This window comes from Camelus bactrianus, chromosome 8 (assembly GCF_048773025.1).
Source record: "Camelus bactrianus isolate YW-2024 breed Bactrian camel chromosome 8, ASM4877302v1, whole genome shotgun sequence".
Classification (NCBI taxonomy): domain Eukaryota; kingdom Metazoa; phylum Chordata; class Mammalia; order Artiodactyla; family Camelidae; genus Camelus; species Camelus bactrianus.
Window position 1 is genome coordinate 31,253,402 of NC_133546.1, and position 25,062 is coordinate 31,278,463.

Genomic DNA, 25,062 nt, shown 5'->3' on the forward strand with positions numbered 1-25,062 from the left:
TTGCAGTGTTTATTTACAACAGCCTTTAGTTTACTGCTCCATTGTAAAGTGGTAATATGCCAGAGGTGCAATTTGAGGTTTGTTCCCTTTTTACTGGAGGTAGATTATCCAGAGCTTTTGCTTCTCCTCTTTCCTGTTGCTCATCATCCAGTTATTTCACTGCTCACTGTTCTTCCATCAGGAGATATAAAAGGAAAATAAATGGATGAAAAATCTAGCTTTATCATCTATGATAAAAGGTTTATTAGAAAGGAGACTGAAATCCTGAACCAAAATGAAGCTTTTCAGTTTGTCTGGATTGGTCTGCCCCCTATTGCCTTAAAGATATTGAGAGTTGTTTCCAGCTTGTCAAAACAAGAGATTAAATGGACAAAACGTTATATTCACGATGATGAAGAGAACCAGATCTTATAAATGCTCTTAATATGAAGCCCCAGTGTGCAATCCCTCTGTCTTTGGATGTTGGATTGTATTACAACCCTGTTTGCCGTACTTACTTAGATCATTGTTGACTCATGTAAGCTTATTCTGTGACCCAGCAAAAAAAGATCATAAATCCCGGTTGGGGAAGACTTGGCTGTAGCTTGACCTTGGAAAGATGAGCTAAAGGTGCTGAGGAAACCATAAATTCAATTTACAATAAAAACAAAAGTAAGATTGTTTACACTTTGCCCAGTGGATGAAGTGAAAATCTAATATTTTTCTTGGTACATGCTGTACATTTTGCCAAGCTTGGTTAAATTCTTGTTTAGTAGGCAGCTAAGAGAGGAACTGAATAAAAACATTTCATATGAGCCTTTTGATACCTACTTTGTTCTTCACTATTGAATTCTTTTTTAAAAGCTGTTTTTTTTTTTCTCTTCTTTTTTTCAGGTTCTATTTATGAAATGTTTGGAAATGAATGCTGTTTGTCAACAGGAGAAGTGATTAAAATTACTGGCCTCAAAATTAAGAAGATCATAGCTGAAATGTGTGAGCATGTTGAAGGCTGTGCGTCTCCACAACCATTTGAACTGCCTATGAATTTTCCAGGTACAGCATATTGCAGCCATTTCTCATTTGTAAAACTGTATTGTTAAATGTTACATACATCTATACAACTGAAAACAATGGGAAAGTTTTTTTCTTTAACTCTAGGGCAGTGGGTGAAAAAACCAAAATTCTTATAGTTAAATGATTTTAAGGACTAATAGAAGGCAATTATTTTCTCCCCATTTTAGTAAACATTTATTTAGAACTTAATATTTTTGTTAACAAATATTTAGTGAGTTCCGACTATACGCACCATTAGCTGTGCTAGATGGCAGGAAATAAGAACTTAAAGGTATATTTTCATAAGTTATATTGAACTAACTAATATTTCTTAAACATATTTACTCTCTTAATTCCTATTGCCGATATTCTGCCTCCTTGGATCATTGCTAAACTTGATGACCTGGTCTTACTGATAGGTCTGGCTCATCTTCTGTGAGTATTAACTCCACTCAGCCTTCAAAAATTAGCTCAAATATTATGTCTCCTGGAAAACTTTTGCTGACCCTCTAATCTAATCTAGATCTCTCTCTTTTATGTTCCCATAGTATCTTGGGCACTATAGCATGCACTTTATAGGGTAGTAATTGATTTTGTTATTTGTCTTATTCTTTAGACCAGGGTTGGCAGAGTTTTTCTGAAAAGGAGCAGATAGTAAATATTTTAGACTTTGCCTGCCAAATGGTCTCTGTAACGACTACTACACTCTGATGTTGTAACATGAAAGAAGCTACAAATAATACATAAACCGATGAGCTGTGGTTCAATAAAAATTTATTTATAAAAACAGGTGGCCGGCTGAATTTGGCCTGTGAACTATTATATAGTGTGCTGAACTCTGCGTGAGACTAAAACTCTTTGACAGATGAAATATGACATATGTGATTTTATTTCGAGTAACAGGCATATTTTCTGGCACAAAGAATGTGCTCAATAGTGGCTTATTAAATGAATAACTGTTTATTGAATGTGTCATTAGTGGAACAAGAAAATCTAGTAAGCATTTTCAATATACTGTGATCCATGGAATGACTGAAGTATACATGGATTCCATGAGAGTCTTGATAAGGAACATCTAACTTCAGTTGGTCATGCTTCAGAACATGGATTTCAGAGTCATTATGTTTGAATCCCAACTCTGTCACTTTTTAGTTATGTAACCTCTCCAAGTTATTTACCCTCTTCTCATGTAAAATGGGAATAATAATACTATCTATTTCCTAGTGTTGCTGGGAGGATTAAATATTGAAATATATTTAAAGTGTTTGGAATGATACTTGTTATATAGCAAAGGCTATAAAAATGTCAGCTTTTATTAACATTATTAACATTATTATTACCATCATTGGTGGAGTCAAGGAAGGCTTTTCAGACAAAGTTATATTTGAATTGAGGTTTGGAGAATGAAAATAAATTTACTATATGAGGAGAAGATTCTTCCAAGTGTTCCAATATTTTACCCCTTTCAATTGAAATCTTACTAATTGCTTACCTTCTAATTATTCCTTTCTTACCCCATCCTACATAGCAATAGATACCCAGTTAGATTTTTAAACTGAAAAAATTCAATTTATTTTTAAAACAACCTTCCTTATTTGTGAATTTTCCAATTTGGGGGATTATAACTTATAATTTTATTTTATTGTGGTTGGAAGACATACTTTGTTTGACTTGTTTTATGTCTTAACATATGGCCTGTCCTGAAGAATGTTCCAGGTTCACTTCAGAAGAATGTGTATTCTGGTGGTGTTGGGTTCTACAGAGCATTCCACAGATCTCTGTTAGCTTAGAGTATTGTTCAAGTCTCCTATGTCCTTGTGGATCTTTTATCTAGTTCTATCCCCTTTAGAAAGTATACTATTGAAGTTTCTGACTGTTATTGTTGAATTGTCTTATTTTTCTTTTCAATTCTGTCAGCTCTAGCTTCATGTATTTGGGGACTCTGATATGAGGCGTATATGTGTTTATAATTGTTACCTCTTCTTGATGGAGTTTCTCATTTGTCATTATATAATATCCTTCTTTGTCTCTAGTAACAATTTTTGTTTTAAAGTTGTTTTTTCTAACATTAATGTAGTCATTCCAGTTTTCTTTTGGTTACTATGTTCATGGTCTATGTTTTTCTATTGCTTTACTTTCAAACAATTTGTGTCTTTGAGTCTGAAGTATGTCTCTTATAGACAGTATATAGTTGGATGATGTGTTGTAATCCATTTGCCAATCTCTGCCTTTTAATTATTTAATCCATTTATATACCTACTGTAATTATTGATAGTGTGAGATTTAAATCTGCCATTTTGCTGTTTGTTTTCCATATGTCTTAAGTCTTTTGTGTTTCTCTATTGATCCATTTTTGCCTTCTTTTGTATTAGATATTTTCTAGTGTACGATTTTAATTCCCTTTAAAAAATAGGCTTTATTTTTTGAGCTGTTTTAGATTCATAGTAAAATTGAGTAGAAGGTACAGAGATTTCCCATATACTATACTACCTGTTTCAAATTTATATAGCCTCTTCAATATCAAAATCCCATTATGTCTTTTCATGGTTTGTAGCTCATATCTTTTTCGCACTGAATAATAGTTCGTTGTCTGGATATACCACTGTTCCTTTAGCCACTCACCTACTGAGGAACAACTTGGTTACTTTCAAGTTTTGGCAATTATGAATTAAAAACCCATAAACTCATGTGCAGGTTTTTGTGTAAATATTAATTCTCAACGCTTTAGGGATTTGCCAAAATGAAGGAACATGATTGCTGGACCGTAGGTAAGAATATATTTAAAGAGCCTGCCAAACTCTCTTCCAAAATGGCTTCACCATTTTGCATTCCCACCACTAATAAGTGAGAGTTCCTGGTGCTTCACATCTTTACCAGCATTTTGTGTTGTCAGTGTTTTGGATTTTGGACATTCTAATATGTATAGAGCTATGCTATCTTATTATTATTTTAATTTTCAATTTATTAATGACATATAATGTTGAACATATTTTCATATGCTTATTTGCCATGCCACTTTCTTTGGCAAGGTGTTCTGGTCAGGTCTTTTGCCCAGTTTTTAATCAGGTTATTTGTTTTCTTATTGATTTTTAAGAGATCTTTGTGTATTTTGGGTACAAGTCCTTTATCACATATGTATTTTATGAATATTTTATCTCAGACAGTAGGTTGTCTTCTTATTCTCTTGACAGTATCATTCACTGAGCAAAATTGTTTAAAAAGAAGTCCAACTTATCAGTTATTTCTTTTGTAGATTTTGCCTATGGCGTCATGTCTAAAAATGTACCGTCAAACCTAAGGTCTTTGCTCCTTTGTCAAAGATCCATTGACTATATTTCTATGGGCTCTCCATTATGTTTAATTGATTTTTTTACTCTTTCACCAGTATCACACTGTGTTGATTACTGCAACTTTATAATAAGTCTTGATGTTGAGTAGGTCAGTTCACTGGCTTTGTTCTCCTCTTTCAATATTGTGTTGCTGTAATAGGCTTTTTGCCTCTCCGTATATACTACAGAATCAGTTTATCAATATCCATGAAATAACTTACTGGGATTTTGATTGGCATTGCACTGAATCTATCAATGCAGTTGGGAAGAACTGACATCTTAACAGTATTGCATTTTCCTGTTCATGAACATAGAATATCTCTCCATTTTTTTAGTTCTTTGAGTCCTTTCATCAGAATTTTGTAGACTTCCTCATATAGATCTTGTATATATTTTGTCAGATTTATAGGTAAATAATCCTTTTTTAGGTGTTAATGCAAATGGTATTTTTTTTAATCGAAATATAGTCCGTTACAATGTGTCAACTTCTGGTATACAACATAATGTCCCAGTCATGCATATATTTACATACATTCATTTTAATATTCTTTTTCATTAAAGGTTATTATAAGGTACTGAATTCTATGCTATACAAAAGAAATTTGGTTTTTTATCTATTTTTATATATAGTGCTTATCATTTGCAAATCTCAAACTCCCAGATTGATCCCTTACCACCTTTTCCCCAGTAACCATAAGACTGTTTACTATGTCTGTGAGTCTGTTTCTGTTTTGTAGACGAGTTTATTACAGTCCCCTTTTTTCTTTTTTTTAAATTCCACTTATTCACTGCTAGTATATGTAAAAGTGGTTGACTTTTGTATATTAACATTGTATCTTGAAACCTTGCTATACTGATTAGATCTAGGAGTTTTTTGTTGATTCTTTCAGATTTATAGTTGAATACATTGTTGATATTATCATGAACAAATTTTATCTGTTACATTAATTAAGAATAAGAAAATAGAAGTTTTTAGATTATTCTCACTCATTCCTTTTCTGATGCTCTTCCTTTCTTTATGTGGTTCCATGTTCCTACTATCATTTCTTCTCTTTGAAGAACTTTTTAAAAATATATTTCTTTCAAAGAAGATCTATCAGCAACAAATTCCCACAGTTGTTGTTTGTCTGAGAAATCTTTAATTCTCCTTCACTTTTGAAGGATATTAATGTACAGAATTCTAAGTTGGCGGGGTTTTTTTCCTCAACACTTTAAATATTTCACCCCACTCTCTTCTTGCTTACATAATTTCTGAGTTAAATGTAATTCTTATCTTTGCTCTTCTGTAGGTAATATAGGCTATGACTTCTTTCAAGATTTTTTTGTCTTTGATTTTCTTTAGTTTGAATGTGGTATTCCTATGTTGGTTTTTCTTTTCTTTCTTTCTTTCTTTTTTTTTTTTTAATCCTGTTGAGTGTTCTCTGAGTTTCCTGGATCTGTGGTTTGGTGTCTGACATTAACTTGTGGGAAATTCCCAGTTATTGCTTCAATTATTGCTTCTGTTCTTATTTCTCTTTGCTTTCTTTCTGGTATTTCCATATGTTACACCTTTTGGTTTTATCCCACAGTACTTGGAAATTCTTTTCTGTGTTTTTGTTTTATTTTTTCTTCCTTCTCGATTTTCTGTTTTGGGAAGTTCTATTGATATAGCCTCAAGCTCAAAGATTCTTTTCTCAGCTCTGTTCAGTCTACTAATGAGCCCATCAAAGGCATTCTTTATTTCTGTTACATTATTTTTGATATCTAGCAATTCGTTTTAGTTTTCTCTCAGGTTTCTATCTCTCTGCTTACATTGCCCACCTGTTCTACTGTATCCACTAGAACCTTTAGCATATTAATCATAATTGTTTTAAATCCCTAGTCTGATTATTCCAACATCCCTGCCATGTCTGTGTCTGTGTCTGATTCTGATGCTTGCCCTGTCTCTTCAATTGTCTTTTTGTTTTGTTTTTTCCTTTTTTAGTATGCCTTGTACTTTTTCCCATGATAGTCAGACATGGTGTACTGGTTAAAAGGATCTGTAGTAAATAGGTCTTTAGTAATGTGGCAATAAGGTATGGCAGGAGGGGAGACTTTCTCTATTGCTATTATTAGGTAATGGTATTTTTGTGAGCCTGTGCCTCTGAACTGTGAACTTTACAAGTGCTTCTCAGTCCCATTCCCCACCCATTAGGTGGGACAGGATGGCTAGAGTGGGTTGGAGTTGGGTATTTCCCATCTCCCATGCTGAAGACCGGAGCAGGCAAAAACTGGGTATTTCCCTTTCCCCAAATGGAAAGGTGAGAGTGGGCTTTTGTTGTGTCTTTTCCCTAAGTGGAAGGCTAGAGTGGGTGTTAGTTGCACATTTTCATCCCTCCAGGTCAATGAGTCCTGATAAAACACCAATAGTTTCTCTTGAGGGCTGGTGTTAATAAAAAACAAGATGCTCTGGCCTATTTCAGAATGATTTCTTTTACCCTCCACCTTCCAGGAACATAAGGGGATTTTTCTCTGATATTCAGTATGAGAGCTGGGTTAAGTTTTTGGAGGTAAAACTTACAAAATTGTGGGAGCCCTTCTATGACCAGGACTCCCTGGAATTTTTTATTCTCAGACTAGTCCACTCTAAGCCTCTAGCAATTCATCACAGTTCAGATTGGTCTACCCTGGTACTGGTTTCTGTAGAGATTTCTTCTCTGGTAAATTGTGATTCTCTGTACTTGCCAGTGTGTCTGCAGTTTTGGAGGCAGTAGTTTGTCCTCTGATCTCCTTTCTCTGATGGATCTAAGAAGAGTCGCTGACTTTTCAGTTTGTTCAGTTTTTTACTTTTTTTTAGGACAGAGTGACAGTTTCCAGGCCAGAAACGTCAAGTCCAGTGCTTTTAAAAAATGGGTGTGTATGTGTATATGTGTATATATATATATATATATATATATATATGTATATGTGTATACATATACATATATATGTATATAAATTTAGTTTTTCAGTGGTAGCCTTGGGATTATAAATAGTGTCTTAATTTATAACAATCTAGTTTGGGTTAACAATTTAATTTTAATAGTATATAAAATTTGTCTCATATATAGCTCTATTTCCTACCCCTGGTTCAAGTTGTTATTATCATTAAAAACTAAATCTTTATACATTGTGTGCCCATCAACACAGATTTAAAATTACTCTTTATGCAATTGTTTTTTAAATTAAGATAGAAGAAAATAATTGAAAACAAGTCATACACTTAAACTTTCTTTTATATTTACCTTTATTGATAACTCTATTACTTCACATAGATTAGAGTTACTGTCTTGTATCCTTTCGTTTCTGCCTGAAGACTCCCTTTAGTAATTCTTGTATGAAAGGTTTGATAGTGATAAATTCTCTCAGGTTTGTTTATCTGGAAATGTCTTAATTTCTCCTTTATTTTTAAAGGATTTTTTTCTGAACAGAATTTTTGGTTGATAGTCCTTTTCTTTCAGCACTTTAAATATGTTATCCCAGTGACTTCTGGCCTCCATGGTTTCTAAGTAGAAATTCGCTTTTAATTTTATGAGAAACCCTGGTACATGAGGAATATTTTCTCCTTTCCTTTTTTTCCAAATTCTCTATTTGTCTTTGGTTTTCAAGAGTTTAATCATGATATGTCTAAACCATGGATCTCTAAGTTTATTCTACTTCAAATATGTTGAACTTCTTGTATGTGTAAATTATTTTTTCATTGAATTTGGAAGTTTTTGCCATTATTTCCTCACTTATTATTTCTATACTTTTTTCTCTCTCCTCTCCTGGGGCATTCATTGTTCATATATTGATGTTTAATGTGTCTCATAGGTCTTTGAGACTGTTCATTTCTCTTCATACTTTTTGGTTCTTAAAATGGATAATATCAATTGATCTATTTTCAAATTTGACTTATATTCTCTGTTTGGTAAGACTTGATTTCTATACTTCCTTTTCATTCTGTAGACATAGTTTTTGTTTTTCTGTTTTTTTTTGTTTTTGTTTTTGTTTGTTTTTTTTTCAGTTCTTTGAACATACTTAAAATAGCGGATTTAAATTATTTCTCCAGGAATTCTAGTGTTTGGGCTTCCTCAGAAATAAGTTTCTATTGATTGCTTCTTTCCCCTTGTTTATGGGCCACACTTTCTTGTTCCTCTGCCTGTCTCATAATTTGTTGTCAAAAACCGGGTATGTCATCTTTAGAAGTTGGATTCTCCTTACTCCTCAGGGCTTGTTATGGCTGATTGTTCAGTGACTTTTCTGAGCTAAATCTGTAAAGTCTACATTCTTTGTAATGTGTAGCCATTGAAGTCTCTGCTCAATTAGCTTGGTGGGCAGTGAGTGTCTAAACAGAGATTTTCTTAAGCAACTGGAACCAAAAAGTCTCCCAGTCCTTGTTAAGGGGTTCTGTGTTCATTTAGAGGCATTCCTTCAATGCTCAGTCAGGCAATTGAAAACTCCTGTTTAAGCTTTTACTTCTTGCTCATGTAGAATCATCTGTAGTCAGACAGAGTTGATGACCTTCTTAGATCTTTCCTGAGCAGGCACACAGTTCTGGGTATATGTACAGTCATATACATATATGTAGTCTTTTAAATTTCAGGAATATGTTGAAACTTCTCAATGTCCTTATGGACATCTCATTCCCAGCTTTTCCTTTTAGGCTTTTTGGTTAACCTATTGTTTTCCTGACTGTTATACACCACTGCAGGCAGCCACAAAAATTAAATAATTGCCTCTCATTGTTTTTGACAAATACCCTGAGGGAAAATCTTTTTGTACTGAGTGAGCTCAAAATGAGATCAAATAAAGACAGCATTGTAAGTATGGAGTCGTCAGACATGTCAAATAATGACAACTTTCTGAGAATGAGCTTTGAAGGAACCCCGATTTCTTTCTGCTCCATCTTGTAAATGCTAGGCTGCTGGCTTTGCCATGATTGCAGGCTGTTGGTTTTAAAGCCTACTGTGGCGTTGAAGGGGGTGGGAAAAGTGGGAATACAGCAAGTTAAAATGCCACAAAGTTTTCTGTTTTTACCAAAATTCAGCTGTTTGTTTTTTTTCCCCCATTAGTAAATGCTCTCCAGGTTGCTGCGGTCCTTTGCTTAATTTCTGGAGTTCTGAAAAAATTAATTCTGACAATTTTTTTAAACCAGTTTCTCCATTGCTTTCATGGAGGAGACAATTTTCAAAGGTCTTTATTCCACCATTTTGCTGACATTAGCCACCCTTCTGTACTACAGTATATGAATACAATCCTTAATTTCTCATAGTAATTCAGAAGTTTTGGTGAAGATGTCCATAACTTTGACAAGGGTACCCAGGATACCCAAGTTACCCTTTGTTTGCAAGTAAAGATGCTCTATTGAAGAAAGATACCCAGCCTTTAACCAGTAAACATAGCTTTATAGATGCAGCTGTAGCAAATAAAAACTTAAGCAACAGTTAAGAAAGGAAAATTTTGTAGGGATTTCACAAGGACTGTTTCAGAGGAAAAACTGAAAGTTGATTTTTTGATAAAATATGAGTAGGGAACTAAATTTGCAATATATATAACTGGTTGCATCCTATATTAATCTTATGTTTCCATACATCTCTATTATGTCACCTCAAAAAATGTTCAAGATATTAAAAGAAATAAAAAGCAACCATTTCAATTCTTTATGAAAATAAACACACTGCTTTATAAGCACAATTTGTTGTTTTAGAACTCAGCTCTCTTAACAGAGACTTTTTATGACCTAGAAAACATTGCCATTCTTGCCAAACACAACAAAAATATATTCTGATATTTTGTAGTTGATTGCATTGTCCACATAGATTGGTAAATCATGTAATGTTTGAGTTATCATGAGGTTCCTAATTTCTGGGTTACTTCTTGGAAAGATTTGTTCCTCCTTTGTAGTGTTACGAAGCATGAATAATAAATGCTTTCCCTTTAGATATAAGAAATATCCTGAAAGAATGTGTTTCAATACATTTTTTTCTGATGAATAGAGTTTTTTTTTTCCAAACAGCATGTTTACATAATGTCTCTTAACCATATGTTTAAGGAAGGTTGTGGTTGCATCCATAAAACCACCATTAAAATTACAAGGCTAGACTGAAGACATTTTTCTGTTTGGATTTTTAGAGCAAATTTTATAAATTTTATTACTGCGTAGGAATTTTGTTGCTGAAGGTATATAAGAAATGTGATAGTACAACTTAGACATGGAACATTCTCTCCTACCCTGCTCTCTATCCTGCCCACATCACTCTCAAATCAGAATCCTGATGATGTGCTAGGCACTATTCTAAATACTTTTACGTATACAAATGTTCTAAACACTTTTATGTATATGTAGGTTATTAATTGAATTCACATATTTACATATGAGAAGACAGAGGTACAGAGAGGCCAACTCACCCAAGATCACACAGTTAAGTAATTGATTACGTTAAATCGACGTGAGCACTATCTGATAGAAATATAATGTGAGACTGCAGATTCATGTTTATTCATCCAACTTTATTTACGTAGCTGTTCCAGGACACTTTAGTTCTTTGACACGTGGTCTTCTCTGTAAGGTTACCCCAAGTGAGTGATGAGCAAGCCCAAGACAGAAACCATAGTCTTCTATAACGTAATCGCAATGGTGACACACCATCACTTCTGCTATATTCTTTTGATCACACTGACAAATACTGGTACAATCTAGGAGGAGACTGCACAAGGGTGTGACTACCAGGAGGCAGGGGCAGGAATCACTTGAGCCATCTTGGAGTCTACCTAGTACAGGTATTTTTTTTAAGTTTTTTTAAAAAGTCAAATTAATTTAATAATTTTTATAAATATATATCTAAAATATTATACTTTTAGTATTTAATCAATATAAAATTATTGAGATATTGTATTATTCTCATGGTAAGTCTAAAACCCAGCATGTATTTTCTACATATTACACATACCAAGTCTGGCTATGCAAATTTCAAGTAGCCATATTTCAAATGCTCAATCAGTATGATGCTCCAACTGTGGTACCAGTTGTATTAGAGGACACCAATACGGATCTAAACTGGCTTAGAGTCTGCACTCTGAAGAACCTTTTGCTTAATAATAGGAAAAGAGTGAGATGATCTTTTTGTCAGCCAACATCATTGTTATAATGAGGATCCACAAGTCCCCTGGATATGTGACATCCTTTCTAACTTTTCTGTTATGTGTAGTAAACATTGTCATGCTAAAAAATCCAAGTTAATGCTACTGCTAATATAACGCGAAATAGGAATTTTTAGATGAAAGAAAATTCACTAATATAAAATTTCCTTGATATGTTTAATGGATTTAAATCATGCTTTAAAGACAAGCTTCAGGCAATGCTTCCCATATAAATTAATTTCTACAAGATAAATGGATAAATGGATGTTATCTGTCAAGAGGTCAAGCTATCTCTAAGGAGCCGCATAGCTGCGAGGTCGACTTGCCACACTTCATAAATTAGATCAGTAAGAAACAATAAGCCCATATGAATGTAGTAGCTGATTTCTTTTGCACAGCAGACAGCATGCGCCTCATGCCTTAGTGGTTCCCCTTGAGCCCTGTGTCCCACGGGTGAGATAGAACAGGGATGGGTGGGTGCCCAGCGCACAGTGGAGGAACCTTGGATTTAGGAAATCCTGAAAGTGTAAGAGGCTGCTGGCAAACCTGCCCATCTTTGCCCTTGAGGAAAACATGGTCTTTATTACCCTGGAATGTAAGAAAATCTCCTTAGGGGAGAAGGGGAAAACTTTACTATCCCAGAATGTCACTCAGGAGGGAGATATTTCTCTATCATTTCCATACTAATCAGGAAACAAATCTTTTACCTCTAGTTTCTGAGACATGTAGAAATGCCGTGGAGAATTATCTCCCAAGATATCTATATCCCTTAACAGTAAGACTCTTTTCAAAATCATTTTAATTATAAATGTGAAAAATATAGGAAAGTATTAAGGGTAACAAATGACAAAATTGGATTAATAGAACAACATTGCAAAATGACTATAACTCAATAAAAAAAAAGTTTAAAAATTGGATTAATAGAATTATTTCTCCAAGAAATTGATTGTTAAATGATTAAAATTTATGAAACTTGCTCCTTTATGTATAGGTGCCAAAATACCTAATACATTAACATTTTTCGAAATGAATTTTCTCAATGTTTCATTTGGGAAACTGTATACTTAACTGATATAAAACATATAATATTACATTCAACGGTGATTTATTACGTTTCATCTATCACTGAAATGACTAATCTTTCATTTTATGGTTGAAGCTTTTTTTTTTTTTTACTAAAATGTCAGTTTCTAAAAGGCTCTGATAGGAAAATTGTTGTGCAAAAATATTTAAAATATATTTAATTGCTTTATGTGAGTAACTTTTTATCTTTTTTTTAAGGACTTTTGCTTAAAGAAGCAAAATATAGGGTGGAATTTGCTCCTATTTTCCATCTGGATATAGCATTATGAAGACACATGATTCAGAAAAGTCCTAAGTAGGGCTCCCTGCTTTTTGAACAATTTTCTATTCAAGGAATCATGGGCCATTCTTCCGAATTTTCTGAGTCAACTTCTCTTAAGGCACTTCTTCCCCACTGTGCCCACTTAACACAAAATAAATTCAGCTATGTCTATTACACAAAATATTTTCCTGGACAAAAAGGGGTATTCTGCATATACTAAGCAAGAAAATGTGAAGTAATCTAAATGCAGGAAAAAATCAGGCTTTTACACTAATTTTCAGTTTCTCTCTTTTTTTTTTTTCTTTACTCTATGTTTTCTTCTCCTCTAGTACCTGATCAGGTTTTTTTCTCTAAGTCCTTGGTCTTTGGATAACTAAAATGTATACTATCTGACAGCCAAATAAACTGCAGTTCTAGGTCAAAATATTCTTTTCACTCACCTATGTACATTAGCATCAGACCCAAATTCTGTCAGAAAAATCATTTTAAAAATAGGCTTTTCTACATCTGGTGCTGTTCTATAAATTTTCATAGTATTAATATTTTAGGTTAATAATTAGGTTAATACTAATCTTTTTGCTCTTACCATCTCCTTATATGCATAGTTCCTCTGAAACTCCTTATGCCATTGCTTCAATAGTATCACCATGGAAGGACTTTCATGAAAGGAACCAGATTGTCCTTAAAAAGTTGTTTGCAAAGGTCTTCCTTGGCTCTCTGAACTGGACATTGGTAAAGGACATTAGCATATTTATACATAATTACATATCAGAGATTTACATTCTGCCACTGGAACAAAGCTTTTTAAAAATTATACTTTATTTTTTAGAGCAGTTTTAAATTCACAGCGAAGTTGAGCACAAAGTACAGAGATTCTCCATATACGCCCTGCATAGCCTTCTCCATTATCAACATCCCCCTCTGGAGTGTTGCACTTGTTACAACTGATGAACCTACATTGACACATTATAATCATCTAAGTTCATGGTTTACATTATGGTTTACTCTTGCTATTGTAGGTTCTTTGGGTTTAGACAAATATGTAATGACATGTATCCATCATTATGGCATCACACAGAGTATTTTCACTGTCCAAACAATCCTCTGTGCTCAGCCTGTTCATCTTTTCTCTCCCTCCAACACCTGGCAACCGCTGATCTTTCTAATGTGTCCATAGCTTTGCCTTTTCCAAAATGTGATATAGTTCAAATCATAGAGTATGCTGCATTTTCACATTGGCTTCTTTCACTTAGTAATATGTGTTTAAGTTCCTGCATGTCTTTTCATGGATTGATAGCTCATTTCTCTTTAGCGCTAAATCATATTCCACTCTCTGGATGTACTGCAGTTTATTCATCACCTATTAAAGGACATATTGGTTGCCTCTAAGTTTTGGCAACTTGGAATAAAGCTTCTGTTAACATTCATGTGCAGGTTTTGGTATGGACATAGCAGCACAACTTTTTAAAGTTATAAAATGTATTGATTTTTCCCAATGTTACAAATGCCATATATATCTTGTAGAAAATTAGGAAATGGAAGAAAATGCAGGGAAGTAAATTAAAGCTCCCTGTAATCTCATCACCAGAGCTATCTAGCATTAATGTTTGGTACATTTCCTTCCATTGTTTTCCAGTACATTGTGTGCCTACATACATACAGACACATGTTTTAATATTATGTAAAATAAACCTATTTTTTGGAACTTTCCTGTGTCATTAAATATTCTTCAAAACGTAATTTTATTTTGTATATAATAGTCCATTATATGCATATACCATAATTAATAAATCCATTCCAAAAGTGGTCAATCAAATTATGCTGTAACGAGCATCTTTTTAACTGAAGTTTTGTCTGTACTTCTGTTATGATAATTTAGCATACATAAAAGTATCACTTTAAAAGTAAAAATGTTTTTAAGGCTTTTGATGCATATTGCAAAGTCACGTTCCATAAAGACTCTGCCAATTTACTACCAGGAACTATTCAGAGGGCCAGTCTACTGCTTTTTTGAAGCTAGTAGCTGTCCATCCCTCCTCAATCCCATTATTTAGATGAATAGCTTTATTGAGCTTTAATTTATGTAGCATAAAATTCAGCTGTTTTAAGTATACAATTTAATGGGTTTTAGTATCCCTGTCTCATGTTTTTTTGTTTGTTTTTGTTTTTAGCAACATGAGTTTAAAAACCTTCAGAATCCTGGAAAGTGGCAGGAGCTCACACCATCAGCAGTGCACTGGAGTCAGGTCATAGACATCAAGTAGAAAGGCCCAGCAAACCAAACAAAAGAAGAATTGTTCTCAGAAGGGTGTTTGTTTTTACTCTTATTTATCACCATTCTAGAATTTTAAGTAAGTCATTGTGACCAGAAACAAATGATATAGAAAACTTTTAGAAATGAGGTGATGATAATCGTTATTTGCAGTAAAATTATCCAGAAAAAAACAACAGAATCATATGAAACAAAGATTTTTAATTTGTTAGAATTCACGTGAGTTCAATAAGATGACAAAATAAATATATTAAAAATAAGCATATATAGGAAGTATATTAAAATTTATACATATATATTTATACATAGAATATTTATATATATTTATAAAAGTATTTATCCACATTTATATAAAGAAGAATATATACATAGTCATAACCTTCCATTTGTAATCATTCAGAATATTTAAGGGTAATCTATTTAAAAATAGCAAGGTAAAAGCATAGAACAGCAAAGCTTAATGTCTTTATACCTAGTATAAGGACTATTATAAAACTTTAACTCATTATTTATTAAAAATAAACAGGAGACATTTTAACTGCTTGAATCAGAAAACTGGATATTGTGCAAAAATCAATTTCACATGAATTAATTTGAGATTAACACAATGATAAACGTAATTCCCATATTATAATCATAATTATTATTATGTTGGCTCTTGAGAAAATTATTCTAAAGTTCATTTGGGAGAATAAACAAGTGAAATATTCAAGCAAATATTTAAAAAAAATACAGTGAGGGTATATTTGTCCTGCCAACATTAAAACCTATTACAAAGTTATAATAAATTACACTGTATGTTGCTTACAGAAAATCAAAAGCTGAATCAATAAAATAATAATAGTAGTACCAGTTTTTGTAGAAGCATCAGAACAATGCTTTGAATTTGACTCTAGTGCCCCTGAACTTAATCAAACATTTGTTTATAGTTCTAAAATAGACCTTGATACAGATCACAACTTTTTATTTGGTAAAGTTAGTACTATACATCTGGGGTTAAAGGAAGATTATTTACTAAATTGTTGTAGTATAATTATCAATTTAGAGAACAGTATCTAAAATTGGATCAACAACCTTACACCACATAGCAAAGGAAATTTGAAGTAGATGAAAATGTTACATTTTATGTAAAGCGATTTAATATTTGTATTGGAAACAATTTTCAAATTATAAATTTAACGAAAAACCATCAAGAAATAATATATTTGACTATATAAAATGGAACTTTCTGTACATCAGAAAAGTAAAAATAGGAAGAAAAGTTTAACAGCAAGATTTTACACTAAACTGTAAAACAAAAAATCAGATAGTGCAGAACACTAACTGGAAAATGGACAAAGGACAGAAGTACTTCAGATGGGCTTATAACCACATAAAAATTAGTTCAGATGCATCAGTGTAAATTAAAACAATGATGAATTTTTCACATTTTGATTACCTAAGCTTTTAGAACTATGATAAAAAGTTGAGAAAGGTATTGTCAGGTGGTGGCTCTCAAAACCAACTGAAGTGGGTATAGAATGCTATAACCTTTCTGTAAATAAATTTGATATTATATTTCAAGAGCTATCTGCCAGTCAACTGGCAAATATTTATTTTGTTCAAGTGCAGAGATAATGATTGATGACAGTGGTACACTTACGTCTTGGTCCCTGCTCTCCTGGAACCAGCAATCTGCTGAGAAAAGGGCCTTTAACTCAGTGGTTCACTTATTAGAATAAACTCTAAGGAAATACTCACTTTAGATAAGTTCTTCTGGCTTTTGGGGGCAGTTGATCTATTACTTTTAGTTTTTGATGATGTGGTAAATTTTCATCTTTTTCTAACCTTTTGTGTCTTTTGAAACCAATTTATTGGGAAGTCATAGACTGTCAATATCTAGCCTGCTAGATGGTTGACATTTAAACCCCTTTTGATAAGATATAAACCATATGAAACTCCAGTTCGTTTATCTGCAGTGTCTGAAGTTATCAACGACAGCAAATCCAGCCTTTCTGATCTTTCCTTCAAGCTACTGTCAGGGCCAATTTCTGAACAGTCTGAATTAATTCCAAAGACATTACCTGTGCCAGATCTCCCAGTGATCTAATGAGTCTCATCTCAGACCTCCTCATGAGCTCTTACTGACCAGGTACTGGCTCTGATCCTCTGTATGGAGTCTAGTACACTGTTTTCCAGAGTAAATCCAGTGGGAATGGTGGTGAGCTTGCCAGTTGAGAAGCCTTTGCTGATTTTAGGTGGGATTTTCAAATTTATGTTATTTGAGTTAGTTTTTTTGTTGCCTAGTAATATGGGATCAAAAGGATGTGCTTAGGAAGAAAATGCTTCTTTTTATTTGCTGGTGAATTTAGAAAAAAAAAGTTTGGTTTTCTTTATTGTGCAAATCAAAATCTATTTAAATCATAAGCTCTGAAATCCATTTAAAGCTTATGGTTACATTGGAAAATTATCTCTCTTCCTAATTTGAATTTAATGTAAACTGATTTTTAATTGTTTTGTATAACCATGGGTAACAGATTTTTTTGAACACTGCATAGTAAAAATCAGCAAATATGTCAGACAAAGCACAACATTAAAGGAAATGCCACAGCATATGTTGACAGTTATAGAAGAATTGCTGCTGTTTTCACCCTTCACACCAGAATAATTTTTTTAATATTTACCTCCCATGTGTAGAGAGGCAAACATATGGGGCTTTACATAATCATAAGCATAAACAGGTGGCTACTTGGGTACATTTAATTTGCAAGCAACATCAATACTGAACAACGCAATCAACACCACATGGCTCCCAAACTCTTTGCACTAACATTCCATTAGCAAAATTAAGATCATTAAAATAGAGGAAAGTTATACTCTTCCCTCAGTTGGCTTCAACTACCTTTCAGAGCCATGAATAAAACACATTTTCAAAAATGCCTTGATATTTTGCTGCTTCTTTTGTTCAAAGGAACTTCAGCAACTGTGTATAATGTATACCTTGTGAATAACTACTATCAGCACAATATTTGCATTTAAAGTGTACTTACACCTCCCTATAATCTGCTTATTATGGGCATAAAATTATGGTGGTTAAATTCTAAGCAATTTATCAAAGCATGGAGTCAGACAGACTTCTCAAAGCCACCCTGGAAATATTTATCCAAAGGCAGTCCACCTAAAGAGGTCACCTGAGGCTCTCTTTTCCATAATCAAACACTCTGGTGGAATCTGTGGAAGTTATTGTTCCTGGGATTATTTTGCTCAGCCTGTGTCAGATGCTGAATTGTGGATTCTATATATTTTTGCCTCATCTAATTTGATCCTAATTGGAATGCCTAGTGTGCCTCCTTTGGCCCTATAGGTATTCATCTCTCTGATGTTATAACCATCCTGCAATGGCTTACAATTTCAGAGTGAAAGAAAATGAGAAGAAGGGATAACATTATTTCTTGTATTTTCTTTTTTACTGCTTGCTGTGTGTTAAGTACTATCTAAGCATATTACATGTATTGACTCATTTAATTATCACAATGACTTTATGAAGTAGATAACACAATTTTCTCCATTTTATAGAAAAGGAGATTGTAGCTCTGAGAATTAAAGTTCTCAAATTTACACAGTGAGGAAAGGGCTGAGGCCAGAATTACACCCAGGCTACTTGAATCAAAAATTCACACATTCAACCACTCCACTTTACTGTTGGGATAGTATGTTGTTGGCCTTAAAAATTCTATTGTCTAAGTCACCCAGGGCTAGGTAGTAAATGTATGGTATTTTGAAAATCTTCCTAATAAAGCATTGTGAGAGATTTTGGTGGGACATAAAGTCTGTGGGGATTCTTTCCAGTCCTGATACATTGATGTGTCTTCCCATAACACAAGGGGCAGTGTTCCTCAGGACTGTGAGAGTTCAGGGAAATGTGATCTTGCCAAGGTTTATAAGAAGGAGAATTTCTCACATCCTCTCCTTCTCATCCTAGGTCTATTAACTCATTCTCACTGCTTGGCAGAGAGAAAGCTTTACCATGAACAAGTATGTATAGCACTTTTATTAATAAAGCTATGATTATAAGAGAGCTTTAGGCATAGATGTAAAATTATATTATCTGATTTCAAGATCTAACATTATTAACGTAAATTATTTGTTAAACATCTCAAATGCATTAGATATTGCATAATCACTCCTTTTAAGGACTTATTAGGAAAATAAGGTTTTTTTTCATGCAATGGTTGAAACAACAAGGTAAAAATGAATAGAAACGTTTTATGACTTACTCTTTTACCGTCTTTTACAAATAAAAGAACTATTAAAAACCATTAATAGGTATTATAGACTATTCTGACTCCATTATAAATGTAAAGACATTTGATTATAGGAATTTCACAGCCTCGTTTAGCACCTAACATTAAACAAACTTGGTCACCATCTTTGATGTTTCTTCTCCCCTCCTAAATACTCCGTTCAGTTATGCAAAATTTTCTTATCTTGATCCGTGACTTTCCTCACATTCCTTGTTTCTGCTCTTGGAGACTTCTATCAAGATTGTTTGAATCACTCATTAGTTGATAACGTTCAATAATCCTATAATTGACTCTGAGAAATCTGGAGAATTTTCTCACAGTTTGGACATTATTATTATTATTAATTATTATTATTATTATTATTATTATTATTATTATTATTATTATTATTATTATTATATATTTCAATACTTTGCTGAAGAATTTTGAGGGATTTTTTGTTTCTCTAGTGACATTCTCTTTATGAACAATTTTTCCTAAGTAAAAATAGCGATAGTATCCATTGAAATAGGTGGAAATCAAATTTGGAATTAGAAATCTATTTTCTTTCTGCTTTCAACTTAAATTGTGAAGATTATGTATTGGCTTATTTTATAATCACTCTAATGATTACTCAGCTCTTGAAATGTGTTTTATTTTGTTTTGTTTTGATAGATAAAAAAATATATTTTCTCCAGTATAAAACTATTATTATACTCTTTGTTAAAAATGTAGAGAAAAAATCGGTTGAATTTAAAGCTGATCAGGTCTGTGGTGTTTTGGTTTACTGTGAAATTGAAGTTCTAATATGATACCATTCACATGTATATGCCCTACTTTATATGGTTTTAAGTGGCTGTTTATCAGGAAGAACTCTTTGGACTGACTGTAATAATATATAAAGAAATAAGTTAATCAAATATTTTTCCTGTACTCTGGCACTTAATATGCTGAACTGTGTACTTAATCATTTTCTAAGGGAAAACAGACTGATTCATAGATAGATTTTTTCCTTGCAATAGAGACATCCAACAAGACAGCTCTGAAGTGTATGATTAACTTGAAATAATGGTGGCCCTTAGGGTTTCAGGCTTTTTCTACTTCATAACATTTTAGGTTTGTTATTACCTCAGGTGAGCCCAATTCCCCAAGAAAAAAGATGCTGAATTAATTCTTCTGTGACTTATGTCATCAGTATAGCTAGGGTAGAAATAAAACTGTTTCTCTACATTTATGAGATCCTAGGTAGCTGTTTTTTTAAACTTATTTCACAAAAACTGCTGATTTTTTTTTATAGCCTGGTAGTGACTGTGGACTCTTAAAAATGAATCTTCACATGCAGACAAATGAGATTAAACATGTGCACGCACACACACACACACACAAATTCAATTACTGTGGAGAACTCAAGAATACTATTTTATTGGATTTTCCCTTATACAAGACATAATGAAATAAGAAATTCCTTCAAAGTAAATGTTTCTTTGCCTTACTGTCTTCAGGCACACCATACAGTGGATGAACACTGTTCGATTTCTAAAGGTTTTCAGGACAGATTGCACATCCTAGCTTACTTAGTCTTTGCCAGGATTGCATCACTTGCACTTTTTCAGGATGTTTATATTTAAAAATAACCAAAATCCTGGGTTTTTTTTTTGTTTGAGTAAAGATCGACTACAAAAATAACATCATAAATCTTTGTACCATAACCCAAAATATACATAAAAGACATAACCTGGTTAATAATAATTTGATATATAGAGAAATGTTAATTGGACTGTATTTTTGACTAAACTAGTAAGTAAATTTTCCAAGCTATATCATTCTAGTAAGATTCTTTATACACTGCCTTCTTAGTGCACGCTATTATGTAAAGTTGTCTTAATTTAGTTTGAGGTTAAGAAAGCAGTTACCTAATTTTTCCTTTGTTCTTATTTTCTCTGTAATTTATTAAAATTATTCAATAATTTCATAATAATTTAATAATTTCATTTCTGAAAGTGCTACAAAGCAGATATGCCCATAAAATAAAAGTAAAATAATTCAAAGAGAAGAATTAATCAAACCTGCAAGCATAAAAAGTGATATCGTAAAGAATAAAAATTCACTGTGTTAGTGACTATCCAAATAGTATTAGAGGGAAAAGTTTCAAATAGTGAAACTACTGAAAAATTATAGAGAAGTAATGAGAAGGAATAATGACATATAATCAAGAATATTCAATCCAGAACAACTATCTAACTTGGCATTTTCCACAGAGAGTTATGTGGAACACTAATATATCATGAAATACTACATTGTAATTGATTAAGGGATGTTTCCCCCAAGAGTTTTATAACTAAAGAAATCTGGGAAATTTTACATGTTATATTCCCCTTTTGTGAGTCACTGTGCATCTAAAGTTTCTGAGAAGTCTTAAATTATGTGGAAATATGTAGATACTTTTTATTGTGGTAAAATATACATAACATCAAATTTACCACTTTAAAGTATACAATTTAGTGTCGTTAAGTACGCTCACAATGTTGTACAACCCTCATCACCATCTATTTCCAGGTAATAGCTTTGTAATTGTTACTTTGACCATGAAACAGTTTCCGTTTATCTATTAATTTTGGTGTTTCCAGAGAGTATATTTATGGAAACACTGATCTAATCCAAGCCTTTCATTTTAAAAATTAAAAATAAAAAATATTATCTTGAGAGATTAAGTGCCTTGCTCAAGATCACACATGTAGTCGGAAGATAGCCAGTATGTCATGCATATTTCATTTCCAAGAACAGGGCCTCTTCTTTTTCAAGGTATTTTCCCCTTGTTTCCATTTATGTGACCTGGATCTGATGATTCAGTAATCTACAGATAATACATTAAGATTTTACCTAGAAGAACTCAGGATTAACACAAGTATCTCTAATCTTTAAAAAATACTTTTAATTTGTATTTTTGAGGAGGTGGAATTAGGTTTATTTATTTTTAGAGGAGATACTGGAGATTGAATTGAGGACTTTGTGCATGCTAAGCATGAGCTCTACCACTTGAGCTATATCCTCTCCCAAGTACATTACTTTTAAATGCTACATTATACTTGTTTTATAACTGTCTCTGTGATTTTCTTATGATAACTTTCATTGTAAGAACTCTCGTTAATTCACACAATTCTGTTCTTAGGTCTTTTTAAGATTGTGGCTGATAAAACTCCATACCTCACTATGGACGAAATTACAAGAACCATCCATATTGGACCAAGTAGACTAGGGCATCCTTGCTTCTATCATCAGAAGGATATAAAACTAGAGAATCTCATTATAAGGCAGGGTGAGCAAATCATGCTCAACTCAGTTGAAGAGATCAATGGAGAAAAAATGGTGAACTGTGGAGTGCTAAGGGATCATCAAAATCACTCATTTACTTTGCCTTTGTCACAAGAAGGAGAATTCTATGAGTGTGAAGATGAACATATTTATACCCTAAAGGAGATTGTCCAATGGAAGATCCCCAAGAACAGAACACGAACAGTGAAACTTACAGATTTTTCGGATAAGTGGGACTTAACAAATCCATTCCCTAAAGGCTTTCATGGTTCTCTGATTCTCAAGCCTGTTTATGAAATTCAAGGTGTGATGAAATGTAAGTATCCACTGAGAATGAGCTCTATGGGCATGAGCATTGTTTGTGAAAGAGAAAGGTTTTAGAGTCTAAAAAGTGGGACTCTGTCCCTGACTTGTCTGTTAAACCCACTGAGAGTTGGATTCTTATCTGTAAATAAGCAAACCATGTATTTGTTGCAAGTATCAAATAATAGTGTATGTAAATGTATATTGTAAATTGTGTGGTGCTATCCAAATGTAAAATGCTATAACTGTCAGGTATAGACAGATTAAAATACCTGTTTTTATCATTTCCGGTTAAACATGGTCAGAAACAAACTACTTTTTAGAATAGAACTTAATTGGTTAGAAAGAAGCTTTCTTGTATGGAAGTGGTCAAAAAAGAGGTAAGAATGTAAAGTTTCCTTAATGTATCCCTTACTCCTACTTTTGTGAGATACTTTTTTTTGCTTTTTTTTTTAGCCATCCATCACTGGTCATAAATCTTCCTATTAGCTGGGAGTCCCTCTAACTTAAGGGAAAATAATGTGACAGATCAATTCACACGTAAGTGTGGTTTAAAAGAAAATTTGTTGAAATATAGTTGATTTCCAATATTATATTAGTTTCAAGTATAGAGCATAGTGATTCAGTATTTTTAGAGATAATACTCCCTTTAAAGTTGTTACAAGATAATGTCCTGTACAGTATGTCCTTGTAACTTATCTATTTTATACATAATAGTTTGTATCTATTAATCCCAAACCCATATCTTGGCCCTCCCCCTTCCCTGTCTCTTCATAGTGTATTTTAATATATAAGCTTCATAAGATTTTTGCATTTTAAAAGAAGAATCACTGGAAAGAGCATTGCTATTCTAAAGAAACTAATACCTTGACTTTTTAAGATTATGGCACGTAAGTGGGACAAGTATGGAGCAAAGAGTTCTGTATTTGCAGTTAACAGTCCTGGATTCTAACTCTGGTCAAAAACTTAATAGGTGGTGGTGGCTTTGAGTAAGCCATTTAAACTGTGTCTGTACAAAAGGTTTAATGATACTCCTTTTGCCTATGTCTTGGAGTTGTTTTGAGAATGAAATACGGTTCTATTTCCATACCTTACATAATACATATGTGGAAAAAAGCAGTATGTAAAAATGTTTGGTCTGAGGATACCCTTTGGATATCTCAAATTTTATTTATCTCTGCTTCCATTAATATTGTTGGTCACTTATATTATGAAAAAATTAATGTGACCTTTGGGTACATTTTAGAACTGTGTGTTGAATTTTGTTATAAATGAATATTTAACCAGAAATCAATTAATTCGTTTGAACTAAAGGTACAGGTAAGGAATACCACTCAAGTAGTGATTTTTTTTTTAGTACTACAAAAAATTGAGGCCAAATTATTATTATTGATTTTTTTAGTTTTTTTCTTTTTTGGGGGGAGGGGGAGGGAGGTAATTAGGTTTATTTGAGGTTCTGGGGATTGAACCCAGGACCTAGTGCATGCTAAGCATGCGCTCTAGCACTTTGAGCTATACCCTCCCCCTGATTATTTTTTAACATGACAAAAAAATTGAAGTTACATCAAACTTCAGAACTCACATTAGTGTTCTGTTAGCTATCCCAGAATGAGCAAAGTTGATAATTGAGTTTTCCTCAATTTTCCTAAATAATGGATAGCATTTTCTCATTTTAAAATTTGTTAATTTTCTAAAACCATTGTCATCTCCTATCACACAGCTGCAAATAAAGGCCGACCCAGAATCAAAGCACATGAACCTGGTGGTTACAACATTTAATGAATTTAAGTTAGGGATCGAGAAAAGCTTCTCTAAGGATATGGCATTTAGAGTAAAACTGGAAGGGTAAATAGGAGAGGGCAAGTAGAGAAAGAGGGGACAACATTGGAGAAAGTGATTGCAACTTGTGGGAAAGCAGATAAGCAAGAGATTGGAGTTCCAGTGCAGCTGGTGTGAAAAAAGAGAGGAGAAGGCAGGTTGAGACATTGAAACATGCAATGGGGTTGGTGGGTTGTGGGTAGAATCAGTCAGGGAGAGACTTGAAATATATGTTAAGGGTCAACATTTGTTCCAAAAAGCAAATAAAGG

The 25,062-nt window shown here is 33.1% G+C and overlaps 1 protein-coding gene across 5 annotated transcripts in view; it reads left to right on the top strand.

Moving 5' to 3' along the window:
- THEMIS (thymocyte selection associated) overlaps nucleotides 1–25,062 on the top strand; it is a 168,034-nt gene that overhangs the window by 35,083 nt on the left and 107,889 nt on the right. For 3 of the 5 annotated variants that reach the window (XR_012508624.1, XM_010965531.3, XM_074368390.1), the window contains exons 2-3: nucleotides 874–1,032; nucleotides 22,529–22,987. Coding sequence is in view for 4 of the 5 variants with exons in the window: in XM_010965531.3 (XP_010963833.2) it covers nucleotides 874–1,032; nucleotides 22,529–22,987 (618 nt within the window). In the remaining variant the exon portion in view is untranslated. Of the gene's footprint in view, nucleotides 1–873; nucleotides 1,033–15,023; nucleotides 15,177–22,528; nucleotides 22,988–25,062 lie in introns of those variants that run through there. The other 2 variants (XM_074368391.1, XM_074368392.1) reach the window with 2 other exon arrangements.